A 17,967-nucleotide genomic window follows, 5' to 3' on the forward strand; every position below is an offset into this window, starting at 1 on the left:
TGCAAATTCATTTTAATACACAAATGGTTTAGCGAGGGAGGGGTGTGGGGGTGGGGGGGGTGGTGATGGGAGAAGAGATTGTTTTTTTTCGTCCTACTGAAACCATCAGTGACCAATAACTCATTTAACTACAAATTGAGATGCTTCAAAAAAATATATATATTGATTGGGTGGATTATATTTGGATTTCAGTAATGTTTCTGCACTATAATGAACACAGTTTGTTACAGAATATTTGACGTACAGAGCAATATTAGCAAACGCGCATTTTACAAACTAATTATGATTTATTGTACTGTATTTAACTTTTCAAAATGTCCTAATGAAGCTCAGAAAATATTAGTTTTTAACTTGAGATGAAGTAGCCTGATGTTTGGTGAAACGAGAGAGTTTTACCTACCAAAATGTCACCGTCTCCATTCAAAGGAAACATTTTTCATTTAGTAATAATAATAATCCTTGCATTTGATATAACGCCTTATCATGTCTTCAAGACATCTCAAAGGCTTTACAGAATATACTTAAAAGTGAATTGACTATATTTTGCGGGTGAAATCTGAATTTCCAAATTTGAATTCGTAATCTGTATCTGCTACGGATTTCATCAGACCAAGTTTTTTTTTGTGGCTTATTTCCTGTTTTGAGGGTACAGGAAAGGGAATGAAAGATGCTCTTATTTTTCAGGAGAATAAAACGGAAACTGGTATCAGAATTGCACAAATGTCTGATTCCTGCTCGTTTTCTCAAGAGCTATTGCAGGGTAACTTAAATTGATTATTTTGTATAAAAGAAAATTTATAATTAAAAAAAAACAACACTTTGTGTCTGATTCTGTCAACCAAACTCATCTCTAGAATAATCTGGTCTCTGCATGATTTTTTTAAATAAATAGTAAGACTTCTCCCTGACAGTGTACATACATAATTGAATAATAAAAATCCTTGCATTTGATATAGCGCCTTATCAGGTCTTTGAAATGTCTCAAAATGCTTCCCACAATATACTGTAAAGGTTAGTGACTATATTTTGTGGGTAAAATGCGGCAACCAATTGCACACAGCAGTGTCCAACAAACAGTCCTGGATTGAGTGACCAAATTCTTATCAAAGCAGTCATTTTGGAACGAATTCCAGATCCTTCATGAATGAATTGCTGACCTATACATTTAGATGTGCACTTTGTTGTAAGGGGAGGGAGTCAGTGGTGAAGGGAGAGAACATTGATGGCTTAAATTTGACAACTTGATTCCTTAACCGTGAACTGATTAGAAGTTCCCAAATATCATTATTTGGAAATCAACCAACACGGAGCAGCAACTGATTATATTTCGTCTCGTAAGAATTAGCTGCTGTTGTGAGGTTTTTTTTCCTGTTTGGGTTGTAGCAAGTATTAAAATTGTCTTCTCCAGTGCGGTATGATCCAAGTGTCACTTGCTGTACATTACACATTATTGTACAGTCAGGTAGAAGTCTAACCTTTTGGACAATGTTTGTGTTGTACAGTTTGAAACTGCTTTGCATTCCATATCTAATAATAATAATAATCCTTGCATTTGATATAGCGCCTTATCACGTTTTCAAGACGTCTCGCAGTGCATCACAGGATATACTGTAAAATAAATTGACTGGATATTTTGTGGGCGAAATACTTGTAGCCCTTTATACACTTGAGTTGCTTAACCTGGATACCGTCAACCTGTTTCAGACTTTTCCCCAGTGTGTTGTTTTGTATAAATACTCCTGTAAAATATGTCTTGAAATCAGACAAGTGTAAATTCTATTTTGACTGTATTTTTTTAAAGAACAGATTGTAACTGATTTTATTAGGAAAAAGAAAACAGAAAATTTGTGATGTTTTACTTGTTTGTACATAGCTCCATATTAGGACAATTGCAATAAGGTTCTTGAGTATTAAAACAACAGCAACAAAAAGTGAGTTGTGTGTATTTATATATGATGAGGACACTTGCTACTGAACTAAAACTGGTATTTCTGTATTTTGTTAGACATTTCTAAGACTTAAGACAACAGTAAATATTTGCAATTAGCTACAGCAGATTTAAAGGATTATTATTTATATTGTGTGCATCCAACGAATAAAATGTACTCGGGAATTCTGTATTCCTACATGAAACAAACTTTTGAGATCTTGTTGAAGCCCATTTGTTTTTGTTTTTTTATCCCTAAACTCCCTTTTTTTTAATGTGAAGTTCTCGCAGTAAAAACAACTTCATTGCGAAGCTGCTAATATATGCTTTTCAGATAGCCGTGTGAATAATAATATTCACTGTTAAGCTCTGAGACGCTGCCCTGCGTGGAGGGCGCTGTAGTTGTTGGAATAATAACACTTGCATTTGCTGTCGCGCCCTATCACGTCTTTGAGATGTCTCAATGCACTTCACAGCATATACCGTAAAGGGAATTGACTATATTTTGTGGGTGAAATGTGGCAGTCAATTGGTCGTAGTGATGTCCCACAAAGAGTCCTGGATTGAGTGACCACGTTATCATTTTTGTTATTTGCAAGGATCACTATTAGATTTTCTGATTGATTTATGCCGCAGAGCAGGAACATTTATTCTGTTAGCAGGACCGGAAACATTGGCCATCGCCTTGGGCCAATGGAAAAGTGCGGAACTATTTGGCCAAAAAATTGCGGAGAATTTCCGGGGGGAGGTTCTGGAGTTAATTGATGCTATTGGGAGATGGCATTTTGCTGCGAACCTAATTTTTTTTTTTCTCTTTTTAATAAGCTCCTTCAAGTATGTATTACGAAGCTGTGATGGTGTTGGGTGATCCCTCCCTGTTTCGTGTACTTGCGTGGAAGCTCTTGGAAGGCAGGGGCTGTTTCAAGCGGTCCGTCTGCTCCAGTCAAACACCGCACAAGGTCCAACATGAATTCTTTCCACACATGACGCAGTAGCAGGTTGTCGGAGCGAGTTGTCTTTGAGGTCCCGATCCACCTAGAAAACAAAAAAATAAAAATAAACCTGCGTGATGCATTCGCTGTTGGAAATGTTCTGTCCATTTGTTTCCGTTGGGCTGTTGGTTGTTTCATGTGCTTTCAAAATTCAATCAATAAAGGAGGGAGATTTAACTTTTGTAATCATTTAAATTAAGATTTTCTTTCACAGTGAAAGCAAATAATGATACATTTTCATTGACTATCAAAATATCAAATGTCTTTTACCTGCATTTTTTTTTCCCTTTATTGCCGCTGCCTCGGTTCACAAGGTTTCTGATATTCCATGTGCTCATCAATGATGTACTTGTGAACACGGTCCCACTGTGTGACAGGAAACACAGCCCAACACCTGCCCTTCGTCATAAGATCATCCGGAGAGAATACACTCCTCTCTGAGGGACAGACGGAGAGTGGGATCTGCTGCCTCGTGGCTTCCTCACGGGATTTGCGAAAAACCTTTGGACATTTTTGTATTGTATAACCTAAAAAGTGAAACAGTCCTGAGTAAAACTATTGGGTATATAATTACCTGAACATAATAATAATAATAATAATAATCTCGGCATTTGATACAGCGCCTTATCACGTCTTCGAGACGTCTCAAAGCGCTTCACAGGATACACTGTAAAGTGAATTGACTGTATGTTTGTGGGTGAAACGCGGCGGCCGATTGTGCACAGCAGTGACCCCACACACAGCCGGGGAGCGAGTGACCAAATTATTATTTTTTCTTGAGGGATTATCATCAGGCGTGCGGAGTAAGGAAACTTGCCCAGGGTTCCTCCGGCCGGGAATCGAACACAGGTCCTCTCGCCTGTGAGGTGAGTGTCCACCCCCTGAGCTGCAGGACTCCGGGTCTAATTGGGTTTGAAAAACACTAAATATTGTAATTTGAGCAGTCGGCGCTGACCCAGAATTGGTCGCAGTGTGTGACGCGGCTGCCTTTCCTCTCGAGGTTTACAGCGTCTCAAGCGCTCTGAAGCGCTATCCTGTGCAGAGGGCACTCTCTCTCTCTCTCTATATATATATATATATATATATGTGCAAGTTGTTGTTGTTTACCCACCAGCCGAGGTAATGTACCGCACACCCCTCCACAGCCCAAAATTCCCGGCCACGTGTGGGAGGAAAACTCCGACCATCACTGTGCGATTATAGACTCAGCGCCGGGAACACTCAGGAGGTCAGGCAGCATCTATAGAGAGGGGGAGGGGAGGGGCTAGAGAGGGGAGGGGCCAGAGAGAGGGGAGGGGCTAGAGAGAGGGGGAGGGGCTAGAGAGAGGGGGAGGGGCTAGAGAGAGGGGAGGGGCTAGAGAGAGGGGCGGGGCTAGAGGGAGGGGCTAGGGTGAGTGGAAGGAGGGAGAGGGAGGGGCTAGGGTGAGTGGAAGGAGGGAGAGGGAGGGGCGAGAGGGCGGAAGGGGCGGGGCCGGGGTGACGGTGCCCCTGGGGGGCGGGGCCGGGGTGACGGTGCCCCCTGGGGGCGGGGCCGGGGTGACGGGCGCCCCCTGGGGGGCGGGGCCGGGTGACGGCGCCCCTGGTGGCGCGGGCCGGGGGGCGGGGCCGGGGTGACGGTGCCCCGGGGGGCGGGGCCGGGGTGGCGGTGCCCCCTGGGGGCGGGGCCGGGGGGCGGGGCCGGGGTGGCGGGCGCCCCCTGGTGGCGGGGGGCGGGGCCGCGGGGCGGCGAGTGGTGCCGCACACGGAGCGGAGATGGCGGATGTGCTGCGCTGTGTGACTCGGGCCCTCGGGCAGGTCCGCGCGCACGGAGGCCTCCGCGGCTCCTTCTGGCAGATCCTGAGGTGAGGGGGAGCCGAGCAGCACCGGGGGGGGGGGACACACACCGTGACACACACCGTGACACACACCCACACACACACCGTGACACACACCCACACACCGTGACACACACCCACACACACCGTGACACACACCCACACACACACCGTGACACACACCCACACACACACCGTGACACACACCCACACACCCACACACCGTGACACACACCCACACACACCGGGACACACACCCACACACACACCGTGACACACACCCACACACCGTGACACACACCCACACACACCCACACACACCGTGACACACACCCACACACACACCGTGACACACACCCACACACACACCGTGACACACACCCACACACACCCACACACCGTGACACACACCCACACACACCGGGACACACACCCACACACACACCGTGACACACACCCACACACCGTGACACACACCCACACACACCGAGACACACACCCACACACACCCACACACACCGTGACACACACCCACACACACACCGTGACACACACCCACACACACACCGTGACACACACCCACACACACACCGTGACACACACCCACACACACACCGTGACACACACCCACACACACACCGAGACACACACCCACACACACCCACACACACCGTGACACACACCCACACACACACCGTGACACACACCCACACACACACCGTGACACACACCCACACACACACCGTGACACACACCCACACACCGTGACACACACCCACACACACCCACACACCGAGACACAAACTGTGACACACACCGTGAACGGACGTCTCAAAAGCGCTTCACAGGATATGCCGCAGAGTGTAGTGACTGTGTGTGGTGTTCGCTGTCATCAGATTATTATTATTTATTTTGTGACGGAATTATTGACCTCTGAGGCGCGAGAGGTTTCCTCCGGACTGTGGGGCTCCAGAGGTTTACCCCTGAACCAACCGGCCATCGGCCCCCGGGGTCAGGGTGAGGGGAGGGAGGGGGCGAGGAGGGGGGAAAGAGGCTGAAGGCCACCGATGGTCGGGCGGTTGGGGCGGGGGATGGGGGGCCGACCGGAGACGGAGGGGTACGGGGGGTACGTGGGGGGATAGTAGGTCAGAGAGGGAGGAGGGAGCGAGGCCGGGAATGGCCGTGTAGGTGAGGACGAGGATCTTGAATTCGATCCTCTGGGGGATGGGGAGCAGTGGAGGGGAGTGAGGGCGAGGGCGAGGGTGAGGGTGGGGTGAGGGCGAGGGGAGGGTGAGGGCGAGGGTGGGGGTGAGGGCGAGGGTGAGGGTGGGAGCGAGGGCGAGGATGGGAGCGAGGGCGAGGGGGAGGGTGAGGGCGAAGGTGAGGGTGGGGGTGAGGGTGGGAGTGAGGGCGAGGGTGAGGGCGAGGGTGGGAGCGAGGGCGAGGGTGGGAGCGAGGGCGAGGGTGGGAGCGAGGGCGAGGGTGGGAGGGAGCGAGGGCGAGGGTGGGGGTGAGGGCGAGGGTGGGAGTGAGGGCGAGGGTGAGGGCGAGGGCGAGGGTGGGAGTGAGGGTGAGGGCGCGGGTGAGGGCGAGAGCGAGGGCGAGGGTGAGGGTGAGGGTGGGGGTGAGGGCGAGGGTGGGAGCGAGGGTGAGGGGGAGGGTGAGGGCGAGGGGGAGGGCGAGGGTGAGGGTGGGAGTGAGGGTGAGGGCGCGGGTGAGGGTGAGGGCGAGAGCGAGGGCGAGGGTGTGGGCGAGGGTGAGGGCGAGGGTGAGGGTGAGGGCGAGGGCGAGGGTGAGGGCGAGGGTGAGGGTGAGGGCGAGAGCGAGGGCGAGGGTGAGGGCGAGGGCGAGGGTGAGGGTGAGGGCGAGAGCGAGGGCGAGGGTGAGGGCGAGAGCGAGGGCGAGGGTGAGGGTGAGGGTGAGGGCGAGGGCGAGGGTGAGGGTGAGGGCGAGAGCGAGGGCGAGGGTGAGGGTGAGGGTGAGGGTGAGGGCGAGGGCGAGGGCGAGGGCGAGGGCGAGGGCGAGGGCGAGGGCGAGGGCGAGGGCGAGGGCGAGGGCGAGGGCGAGGGCGAGGGTGAGGGCGAGGGTGAGGGTGAGGGCGAGGGTGAGGGCGAGGGTGAGGGTGAGGGTGGGAGTGATGTGGTCGCGGTGTCTGGTGCGGGACAGTACACGAGCTGCAGAGTTCTGAATGACCTGCAGTGTGGAGGGAGGGCCGGGAAGGCCGACGAGGAGAGAGGTCCCATAGTCCGGCCTTGAGGGGATAAAGGCGTGGACCAGAGTTTCAGCCGCGTGAGGGGTGAGGGGTGAGGGGGAGGGGTGGGGGTGAGGGGTGAGGGTGAGGGGTGGGGGTGAGGGGTGAGGTAGTGGCCATGTCCCGGAGGTGGTGGAAGGCGGTGCCGGTTGTGGTGCGTATATGAGGGAGAAAGGACGGCTCAGGGTCGAGGGGAACCCCGAGGTTGCTGTTGTTGCTGTTGTTGTTGTTTATTCAGTCTGTGTTAATGTGTTGTTGTTGTTGTAGAGTCAGTGACCTGAAAACCGGGACACTCGTTGGCGAAGACAAGTCCGGGAACCGGTACTTTGAAAACCAGCGCTATTTCTTCGGTGAGTGTCTCACGTTTGCCGTACTTTGCAGTTTGTTGCCGTTCGGGTTCAGCGCCGGCAGTACCCCCCCCCCACAACAACAACAACAACAACTCGCAGGGCAGCGTCCCCCAGAGCGCGACACCGAGCCGGGGGGGGAGGGGGGGGACCGTAGCCACGGTCGAAGAGTAAGGTCTTCAAGCTTGACCTGAAGATGGGGAGGGAGCGAGGGAAGGAGGGAGCGAGGCGAGGGAGGCAGGCGAGGGAGGGAGGGAGGCGAGGGGGAGGGCCCCAGAGTTTGGTGGTGTGGCGGCGGAGAGCGCGAGGGCGAGAGACAGGACAGGAATACTAATCACCATCAGTTTTGTAGGTTCTGACTGGAATGACACAATCCTCCAACACGTTGGGTTGACCTGAGGGAGGAACGCAATCTTTACAGCACTGAAGCACTGAACCTCCTCTGGTTCTGTTAGGACTGCACACGTTTTTTTTGCAGAGCAGATGTGTGTGATTTGGTATGGACAAAGCCTGTTCTCGGTTTGTGTATACCTGATATTTTTTTATTAATCTGTAGCAGACTGTGTTGGAGTAAAATAGTCTTGAAAAAAATTGGGCTGGTTTAAAGATACAACAGTTGACATATTGGTTAAAGCACTGATTTGCATGTCGGTGAGACTCTGTACACAGTATAGCATTTAGATGTGGTTTTGCATATTATTATTTTGGGGCAAGTACTGGGCATTGGTGTTCACTGACAAATTACTTCATATTTGTTTAACAAACGCCTGCCGACTCATTGCGTTTAGCAACTGATTTAATTTGACGGAATTATCTGACTGTCCGGTGTCATGGGACGTCCTCCCGACGTGAAAGGTGCTGTATCAATGCTGTGTAAATGTCATTTGTTGTTGTTGTTGTTCTTGGTTGGCAAGTCCTTGGTTCTGGGTTGGGTTTGATTAATGATTAATGTGTTATGATTAAAATTTAAAAGCACATTTAAAATGTGATTAGTCTCTGCGTGTGTGAAGGTCACTATATAAAAGCAAGTTGTTGTTAGACAAGTGTTGTAATATCATCTTCCTCCCTCCCTCCCTCCTTTCTCTCTCTCTCTCTCTCTCTCTTTCTTTCTCTGGATGGCGCTTAAATGTTCCATCATTTCAGAAACAAATTACTTCTAATTTACACGGTTTTGAGGTCAACTTTTGATTGATTTTTTTTTTAAAAGTGAAGAAAACCCAGGCCGTCCCATCAAGTTGTGTACGTCACTTTGCAAAAGAAAGTTTGTCGTTCGATGATTCTGATGTTCTGATAGAATTGTAGAAAGTTACAGACAGAAACGAGCCCTCCGGCCCATCCAGTCAGCAGCGAGAGGGTAGAGTCAAAGAATCACCTAACATGAGGCTTGAACCCCAAATTTGAGATTGAGAGCTCGGAGCTATATTGACTGAACTAACCACAGTCCAGACAACTATAGCAGGAACTCCAGGAGTCCTGTAGCTCAGTGGTTAGAGTACTTGCCTTGCAATGAGAGACCTGGGTTTGATTCCCAGGAGGGTGAAACGATGGACAAGTTTCCTTACTCCACACACCTCTGTTTAACAGCTGTAAGTCGTAACCTGGTTGTTAGTCGATTGTTGGATCGCTTTTCCGGGGGTAATAATTCCTTAAAAAAAAATTGGTCACTCATCCTACGACTGTTTGTGAGACGCTGCTGTGCGCATTTGACTGCCACGTTTCACCCCCAAAGTATACACTAAATTCACTTTACAGTGTATCCTGCGAAGCGCTTTGAGGTGTCTTGAAGACATGATAAGGCTCTGTATCAAATGCAAGGATTATTATTAATATTATTACCTCAACATGGATGCATCCCTCCAGAGAGAGAGAGAGAGAGAGAGAGAGGTGCATTCCATTCCAACAATCTCTCTCTGGGATTTCCATGTATAGGTGGGATGCCTCGAATTCTCAGTCTGGTTTGGATATTCTTAAGCAACGGTGACAGGTTTCCGCACCTGTCAGACACCCAGCAAAAAAAAACTTGGCGTCAGACAAAATACAAAATTAATGAAACACGTAGAGTTTGAATAGTCTACGGAGTAGCCAATAAATTAATTCAGCAAGATATATGGTGATTAATCTTCAAAGCACCATTCAGTGTTGCAAACTGTTGTAAGGTTTGCCAGGAGGAGACTTTACCCAATGCAGCTGGTGTGAATTACAGATCTTTTGATATCATACACAATTCAAGGGTTAATGCTTTAACATGTACAATTATTATATTGTTAAGTTACATTAATAATAAAAATAATCCTTGCATTTGATATAGCACTTTTCACGTTTTCTAAACGTCTCAAAGCGCTTCAGTAGAGCAGTAAGATTCAACGAAACCGATATTACCCGATTCCATTGGGGAAGTTGCTGACCTCCAGCTGTTCACAACTGTTCCTCCTTCGATAACTCCCAACTATTCCAAAGTTACATCTTTTATGTGTTTGTAACTCCACCGCCCCTTGGCACAGAGAGAGGGCCCACACCCTCCGCAGGCTGCTAGCCATGTTGAGTAGGCTCGCTCCGCATGGGAAAATTACAGTTAAGGAGAAAGAGATATGGCCAACTGATTGGGAGCATTCTGCCATCTCCCTGTTTCTTAGTCTTGAGCTATCAGATTTCCAGGAGTGCACTCCTCTCTCTGAGGCCTTTGTTTCTCACATCTGTGCTCAAGGACAATATTACTCAAGTCTCAGATGGCAGAATGACATGGGACCCACACACCGGACGAGGGAAAGTTATCAGAACCTGACCTCAGCCGGGGTTAAACCAATATATCTTTACCTTTGCAAATGCTAATTGGCACATGTACCCTCTCAGGGGCCCTAAGTTAGTCATTACAAACACAGCCTTGTCTATGCCCTAACAGCTAAGGAATGCTATACTAAACAGATTATAAGTGTTTGGTTATATTTTAAAAGTTTCCTAATTAAAAACTTTAAAAACATTAATAAATATAATCTGACATTGTACTGTTTAAATCTGGAAATGTTGATATGTATGTCTGTGATTTGTGACTATGTGAAAGATAGTTTGTTGGTTATATTCCACTGAACTCACTGTGTGATTCAATCTCAGGGAGAAATCGATGGGTTGAATACACCAATGAGATGAACGGAAAAAATACCTACTGGGATCTGGATGGTTCTATGGTTCCTCCAGAATGGTAAACCTCGCGAGTCTATTCCGTTTGTTTCTGTCGCTGTGTAAAACTCTGCATGTGGATGATTTAGTATTTTGAAAGGAAAAAACTCCCACTCCATCACGTGTTAAGGTGACGTGTGGATGAAGATCATATGTAGTCTGGGACATGACCTGTGCAAGTGACTGCCTGGATGGTGGAGGGTGAACTGGATGGACCTTGGTCAGGGCTTTGGGAGGTATTTATGTCCCTAGTATTTGTGTGTTACAATAGGAAGTCTTGTCTCTCAGTGTGTGCATTGCTGATGTTAGGTATTGCGACTGGTATGAAAGTTGCCGAGAGAAGAGCAAACATACAGTTGAAATGTTTTGAAGTTTTTTGAACTGGCGTCTTGGTGTCCAAGGTTTTAAGCTGCTTTTATATTCTCTGGTTACCTCAGGCATCGCTGGCTCCATTACATGACCGATGATGCACCCAGTGTCCACCCGCCAGTTAGCCGCCCGTTTATCTGGGAGACGCATACGTTCAATATGAGCGGCACTGCAGGGCAGTACGTACCTTACTCAACCACTCGCAAGAAGATTCACCAGTGGGTTCCACCACAAAGCTCCAGGCAGTGAACAGGCCGCAGCTGAACTGACCTGCTTGAGATGCTACCCTCCCTCCTACCTTGACTTCTTCCGTGTGGAGTTCTTATCCTAATAAAGTTGTATGCACTTTATTTTTTCTTTGCATTTCATTTTAAGCCCCCAACAAAAAGAAAGGTGACTGCAATACACTTGGCTTTGGAACCTGCAGGTTATACAGTTAGCACCAGGTCATGTTTTTGCGATTTGCTGAAATATGATAAAATTGTTCTTGGTTGACGTGTTTTTCGGCTGAATGTTGACAAGATGGAAGCTGTTCCACTTGGCTCCTGTCAAAGTGCTTTGAGACGCGATTAGGCGCTATATTCAAATGCAAAGGTTATTCTAACGTCTTTTCACCTTATTGACTTCCTTATCTCCCTACCCTATCCCTCAGACTCACTACATCTGTGAGCAACGGCATGTGGAAACCCATCACCGTTACTTAAGAGAATCCAAACTAAACTGAGAACTCCCCACATCCCAACTACACATGGAAATCCCAGAGAGAGACTGTTCGAATGGAATGCGCTCTCTCTCTCTCCCCGGAGGGACACAACCTAATTCCAGAGAGTATTAGGCGCAGGTTGGCAAGAGCCAAGGCTTGGAGGGGAGCCCAGAGTGTGCATTAGGGTAACTGCTGGAGTCGAACCAGTTAAGTATCTGCAATACTGAACCAAAGTTGTAATTTTCCGAGCCCTATTGTATCTGATTAAATTCTAGTTGGCAGATTACCAGGAAGAACATTTATTTGAGGTAATGTCCTTGCCTTCTGCGAGTTACTGCTTGACAACCAGAAATTGAATGCCGCACATTCTGCTCAGAATAATGCATAATCAGCAACTTGCAGATTTCTTCTGACGTAAATAAAACCCCATTGGGGCAAAAGGCATCCAACCTGAAGAGATACTATTCTGTCTGTTTCTGAAACAGTAACACAATTAAACTGAGGATAGATTCACTTCACAATGCGCTGCGCAGCAAACCATCCCAGAGTAAACCTGCCTGAATAAAGGTAGGATGCATACAATAATAGTCATTTGGTCACTCAACCCACGACTGTTTGTGTGGGACGCTGCTTGTGCGCAATTGGCTGCTGCTTTTCGCCCACAAAATACAGAGTCGCTGCACTTTACAATATATCCTGTGAAGGCTTTGAGACGTCTCAAAGGCGCAGTTGCAAGGATTATTATTGATATAGTTCTTGTGTGTTGTGAGTGTTAAGGATAAACTGGACAGCAACGGTGCAATCACGCCACGAGGTGGCAGACAGGTAAAGCGTATACAGCCGCAGGAGAGCTGTGGCTGCAGCTCAGTGTGTTCAGAAGGTCTGACCGAACTTTGCAAAACTACTTTTAAAACTTTCTCAGTTTTACTGCATAACAACAGAGCTCAGGAGAAGAGACCACATACTCGTGAATCTTGCACACAAATTAATTTTGTGGAGTCCTGTAGCTCAGTGGTTAGAGCCCTCGCCTCGCAAGCGAGAGGACCCGGGTTTGATTCCCGGGCCGGGGAAACGATGGACAAGTTTCCTTACTCCACACTCCTGTTTACCAGCAGTGAGAAGGAACCCGGTTGTTAGTCGATTGGCAGATCGCTTTTCTGGGGATAATGATCCCTTTCAAAATATAATTTGGTCACTCAATCCACGATGGTTTGTGGGACTCTGCCGTGCGCAATTGGGTGCTGCGTTCTGCCCGCAAAATACACAGTCACTACATTTACAGTATATGCTGTGAAGCGCTTTGAGACGTCTGGACGACGTGATACGGCGCTATATCAAATGCCAGGATTATTATTATTATTATTGTTATTGTCTGAGCCAGGGAGGCACCAATGTTGACAACATTTTTCAATATTCCTCAATTTAAACCTCTGGTGTAACAAAAATGATATATAATAAATATAATATATTATGAATAAATATATATTATAGATAGATATTCGGGGAGGAAGATTTGCAAGGTTATGGGGGAGTGGGATTAATTGGGTCAGCTCTTTCGAAGAGCCAACACGGACACAATGGGCCGAATGGCCTCTTTCGGTGCTGCATAATTCTATGATTCTATGATGTAGCACAATATTACACTGTCACGGAAATGTCTTGAACCCATTACCTTTCACATTGCATTGGCAATTCAAAGCTTTTATGCCTTTCAGTGGGATAATAAGATTGGGGTTATGTAACCATATGTCAGGACTTGACTGTGTTTGGGAAAGATTATATGGTCAGTCAGAAAAATTATATGGTACATTTATTCAATTAGGGAAGGACCTTGAAGATTTCAGTGAACTCAGTTTCCTATTCAATACTTATTGTGGCACATTATCTGCTTCTTAAATGTCATCGGTGAGAATAGTCAGTGATTTTGAAAGTGGTTTAGGAATCTTTTTGTTCACCTTCGAAAGCAACATTTTTAAGGATTTTTTTTTTTCTCAAACATTCGTGACATGAAAAATCAGCAAAAGCAGATCGCTCTCCAGCGGTAACAATCCCTTCAAAATAAATAATAATAGTAATGTGGCCGCTCGATCCACGGCTGTGTGTGGGACGCTGCTGTGCGCAATTGGCTGCCGCGTTTCACCCACAAAATGCACAGTCGATTCATTTTACGGCGCATCCTGTGAAGCGCTTTGAGACGTCCCGACAACGTGATAAGGCGCTGTATCAACCGCAAGGATTATTTAAACTGATTGGTTTGTGTCTGGTGGAATGAGTCACTGACAGAAACCAGATGGTGGCTGACATCTCGCTCCGCAGCTTGTATCTGCAGGTACCTCTCAGTGAGCAAAGCCATTCACCAGCACGAGGAATTTTGCCTCAGGGCCAGTTTCTTGAGGAAGGTTTGAAGACTTTGCTGTTTACTCCGAATGTACATGTGATAGTAATTATGGTTCAAGTGGAGTCAAATGTGAGAATCATATTGCGCACGGCAGAGTGCGGAGAACTGAATGACCATTTTATAATAATGATAATAATAATCCTTGCATTTGCTACAGCGCCTTATCACAACATTGAGATATCTCAAAACGTTTCACACAATATACTGCGAAGTGTAGTGACTGTGGGTGAAACGCGGCAGCCAAGTGTCCCACAACTCCACCGTGCCCCATCCTTCCTCTTCGACCATGGCTACGGTCACTGCCCCCCTCCCCCCCCCCCGGCTCGGTGTTGTCCTCCGCCAGTGGCCAGCGCTCTGGGACGCTGCCCTGTGTAACGGGCGCTGTGTAAATGTGCGTTGTCGGTGCTGCAGGGTTTTAGCTGAGCTTCACCAACTAGAACATTCAGACAGTAAATAGCTTAGAGGTTTCTACCTGTTTTGTTTAGTCAGCGGGGAGAAAACAATTGGGTGGATATTATTAAGCTAATTAAATTGGGTAAGGCTGACTGCTTGCCCATTTCCTTTATGGCTCAGTCATTAACTCAGTAAATGCTTCTCTCCGAAACAAAAGCTCTGCGTAGCTTTAGGGCTAATGTAACACATACCAAGGGACACATTACAGGTAGGAATAGTCACTGTTCAGTAAACTCACACACCTTGGCAACCTGAGTTTATAATGGGATGGACAGGGTGTTGTCAGAAGATGTAGTGCTTCATTTGGGACATTGCTGTGTGTAACTGACTGCCGCGTTTCACCCATAAACATAAACACATAAAAAATACTGGACAAAAAAGACCAAAGTCCATCTAGTTCACCTTCCACCTTCCTGGTGGTCTCAGGCGCATATGTCCCAAACTCCCTGTGTACTGTATCCCATAATGTGAAAAAACTATCCAATCTGTGTTTGTGGGAATCGACATTTCCTGCTTCAACCGTCTCCCTGAGGAGCCTGTTCCACAGATTCACTATTTGTTCACTGAAATAGTGTTTACATAGATTTGTTCTGAATTTACCCGTCTTCAATCGCAGGCCTTGTCCTCTGGGTTTACTATTCTGGACAAGTTGGAACAGTCTGTCATGATTTATATTGTTTGGCCCTTTTAGAATCTTAAAAACAGCCATCGTGTCAACTCTTAATCTTCTCTTCTCCAGCGTGAACATGTCCAGTTTACTTAGTCAACATACAGTCACTACACTCTACAGTCTATTCTGTGAAGAGCTTTGAGATGTCTCGATTCTATGATAAGGGGCTGTATAAAATGCAAGGATTATTAATTATTATTATAATATTATTATCATATTAATTATTAATGACTGTATATTCTGTGGGTGAAACGCGGCAGCCAATTGCACACAGCAGCGTCCCACACACAGCCGTGGATTGAGTGACCATTTAAAAAAAAGTATTATTAATAATAATAATAATAATCCTTGCATTTGATATAGCGCTTTTCACGTCGGGAGGACATCCCAAAGCGCTTCACAGAACACACTGTAAAGTGAATTGACTGTATATTTGTGGGCGAACGCGGCAGCCAATTGCGCACAGCAATGTCCCACAAACAGTCGTAGATTGAAAATGACCAATTTATTATTGTTTTTGGTTTTGGAGGGATTATTATTAGGCTCTGTGTGGAGTAAGGAAACTTGCCCAAGGTTTCGCCCTCTGCCTGGAATTGAACTCAGGTCTCTCACTTGCAAAGCGAGTGCTCTAACCACTGAGCTGCAGGACTCCATTATCCCTGGAAAAGTGATCCGCCAATCGACTAATATCCAAGTTCCTACTCACTGCTGGTAAACAGAGGTGTGTGGAGTAAGGAAACTTGCCTAAGGTTTCACTCTGCCCAGGAATCAAACCCTGGTCTCTCGCTTGCGAGGCGAGTGCTCTAACCACTGAGCTACAGGACTGCTTTCACTGATTATTAAGATGAAACGTCTGTGTATAAACTGAATTAGTGGCTGGAAAAGGTGAAAGGTGCCGTGTAAATGTCGTGTGTTGTTGTGACGGCTATATATACAAGCTGATCAACAACAACAACAAAATGGCACTTACATAGAATCAGGATGGCAGGAGGTTAGGAGGTGACAGAGGTCGGGGGGAGCAAGACTGTGGAGGACTTTGAAGATGAGGACCAGGATCTTGAACTGTATCCTCTGTGTGAAGGGGAGTCAGGGGAGTCGGGCGAGGATGGGGGTGATGGGGTCACGGAGCCCGGTGTGGGAGAGGATGGGGGTGATAGGGTCACGGAGCCCGGTGTGGGAGAGGATGGGGGTGATGGGGTCACGGAGCCCGGTGTGGGAGAGGATGGGGGTGATAGGGTCACGGAGCCCGGTGTGGGAGAGGTGGGGGTGATGGGTCACGGAGCCCGGTGGGGGAGAGGATGGGGGTGATGGGGTCACGGTGCCCGGTGGGGGAGAGGATGGGGGTGATGGGGTCACGGTGCCCGGTGGGGGAGAGGATGGGGTGATGGGGTCACGGAGCCCGGTGTGGGAGAGGATGGGGGTGATGGGGTCACGGTGCCCGGTGGGGAGAGGACACGGGCTGCAGAGTTAGTTCGGGATGATCTGCAGTCTGTGGAGGGAGGAGTTGGGGGCCGACAAGCAGCGAGTTTGCACAGTGGAGCCTGGATGCTATGAATGTGTGAGGGTCTCGGGGGCTGTGGTGTGAGGCAATGATGGAGCCGGGCGGTGTTGCGGAGGTGGGGGAGGGCAGAGCGGGTCATGACGCAGATGTGGAGTGTTTACTTTGAGCGCTGAAGCTTTGCCCACACACAGTATAAAGAAATAAGACTGTGTTGTGTGGTGTATTGACGGTGACTCGAGTGGCCACAGTGTTCAGCAACTCATTCCAACCAATTGTGTAAATCAGTGAATCATCATCATTATCACACACGGCTACTCAGGAGCCGGGGGGGGGGGGTCTGACATGTTTTCCCAAACAAATCTTAAACCATTCAGAATATGGGAACCGTAATAATCCCTTCGAAAAACTAAAAGAAAGAAATAATAATAATGTGGTGACTTCAATCCACGACTGTGTGTGGGACACTCATTGCTGTGCGCAATTGGCTGCCGGGTTTCGCCCACAAACTGTGCAGTCTATTCACTTTATAGTGTATTCTGTGAAGGGCTTTGAGACGTCTCAATGACGTGATCAGGCGCTGTATCAAATGGAAGGATTATTTTATTATTTTTATGTCTACGGGCAAAGATTCAAAGTAGAGTCAGACAAACAGAGAAGAGCAATAGAAACCAAGAGGGGAGAGGTTCATGTTTATTGCTCTCTGATGATCAGGTAAATAGCAACACATTACCTACACTGATCAGTGAGTCAGTAAAAGGTCCACATTTGAGATAATCAGAAAAAACAAGTGTTTAGCAAAGAGGTGATTGGAATATTCACAAACCAATCCTGAGTCTGAATTCAGAGATTGATCGAAAAGGAAATTAGGGCGATGCTGGTAACCAGGAGCATTAAAGGGTAAATATAATAATAATAATAATAAGTAATATTTTCATTTGATACAGCGCCTCATCACATCTTTGAGGCATCTCAAAGCGCTTCACAGAATATACTGTAAAAGGTAATGACTGTACATTTTGTGGGAGAACCGCACACAGCTCTGTCTCACAAACAGTCGTGGATTGAGTGACCAAATTATTATTTTTTTTGAAGGGATTATTAGCCCCGGAAAGCGATCTGCCCATCGACTAACAGGTTCCTACTGACTGCTGGTAAACAGAGGCAAGTGTGGAGTGTGTGGAGTAAGGAAACAACAACAAATTTGTATTGCGTCTTTCACGTCGAGAGGACGTCCCGAGGTGCTGGAAACTTGCCTAAGGTTTCGCCCTGAGCGGGAATCGAACCCGGGTCCTCTCGCTTGTGAGGCGAATGCTCTAACCACTGAGCTACAGGGACTCCACGAGAAATGTGCTCCATATCACAGCACGT

General features: G+C 47.5%; 1 protein-coding gene across 1 annotated transcript; it reads left to right on the forward strand.

Moving 5' to 3' along the window:
* Window positions 1-4,603: 4,603 nt before the first annotated feature.
* ndufa12 (NADH:ubiquinone oxidoreductase subunit A12) lies at window positions 4,604-11,224 on the forward strand. The gene is made up of 4 exons (XM_042335179.1): window positions 4,604-4,760; window positions 7,252-7,334; window positions 10,440-10,527; window positions 10,943-11,224. The coding sequence occupies exons 1-4, from the start codon at window positions 4,672-4,674 to the stop codon at window positions 11,121-11,123; spliced, it is 441 nt and encodes a 146-aa protein (XP_042191113.1). The 5' UTR covers window positions 4,604-4,671; the 3' UTR covers window positions 11,124-11,224.
* The last annotated feature ends 6,743 nt before the right edge of the window (window positions 11,225-17,967 follow it).

The sequence above is a fragment of the Callorhinchus milii genome, unplaced genomic scaffold, assembly GCF_018977255.1.
Source record: "Callorhinchus milii isolate IMCB2004 unplaced genomic scaffold, IMCB_Cmil_1.0 Scaffold5, whole genome shotgun sequence".
NCBI lineage: Eukaryota > Metazoa > Chordata > Chondrichthyes > Chimaeriformes > Callorhinchidae > Callorhinchus > Callorhinchus milii.

Bases quoted from the DNA above. Each gene is read 5' to 3' on its own strand.
- ndufa12 (XM_042335179.1), top strand. From the start codon at position 4,672: ATGGCGGATGTGCTGCGCTGTGTGACTCGGGCCCTCGGGCAGGTCCGC. The intron at 7,335-10,439 runs GTGAGTGTCTCA...ATTCAATCTCAG, and splicing joins AAACCAGCGCTATTTCTTCG to GGAGAAATCGATGGGTTGAA. The intron at 10,528-10,942 runs GTAAACCTCGCG...TGGTTACCTCAG, and splicing joins TCTATGGTTCCTCCAGAATG to GCATCGCTGGCTCCATTACA.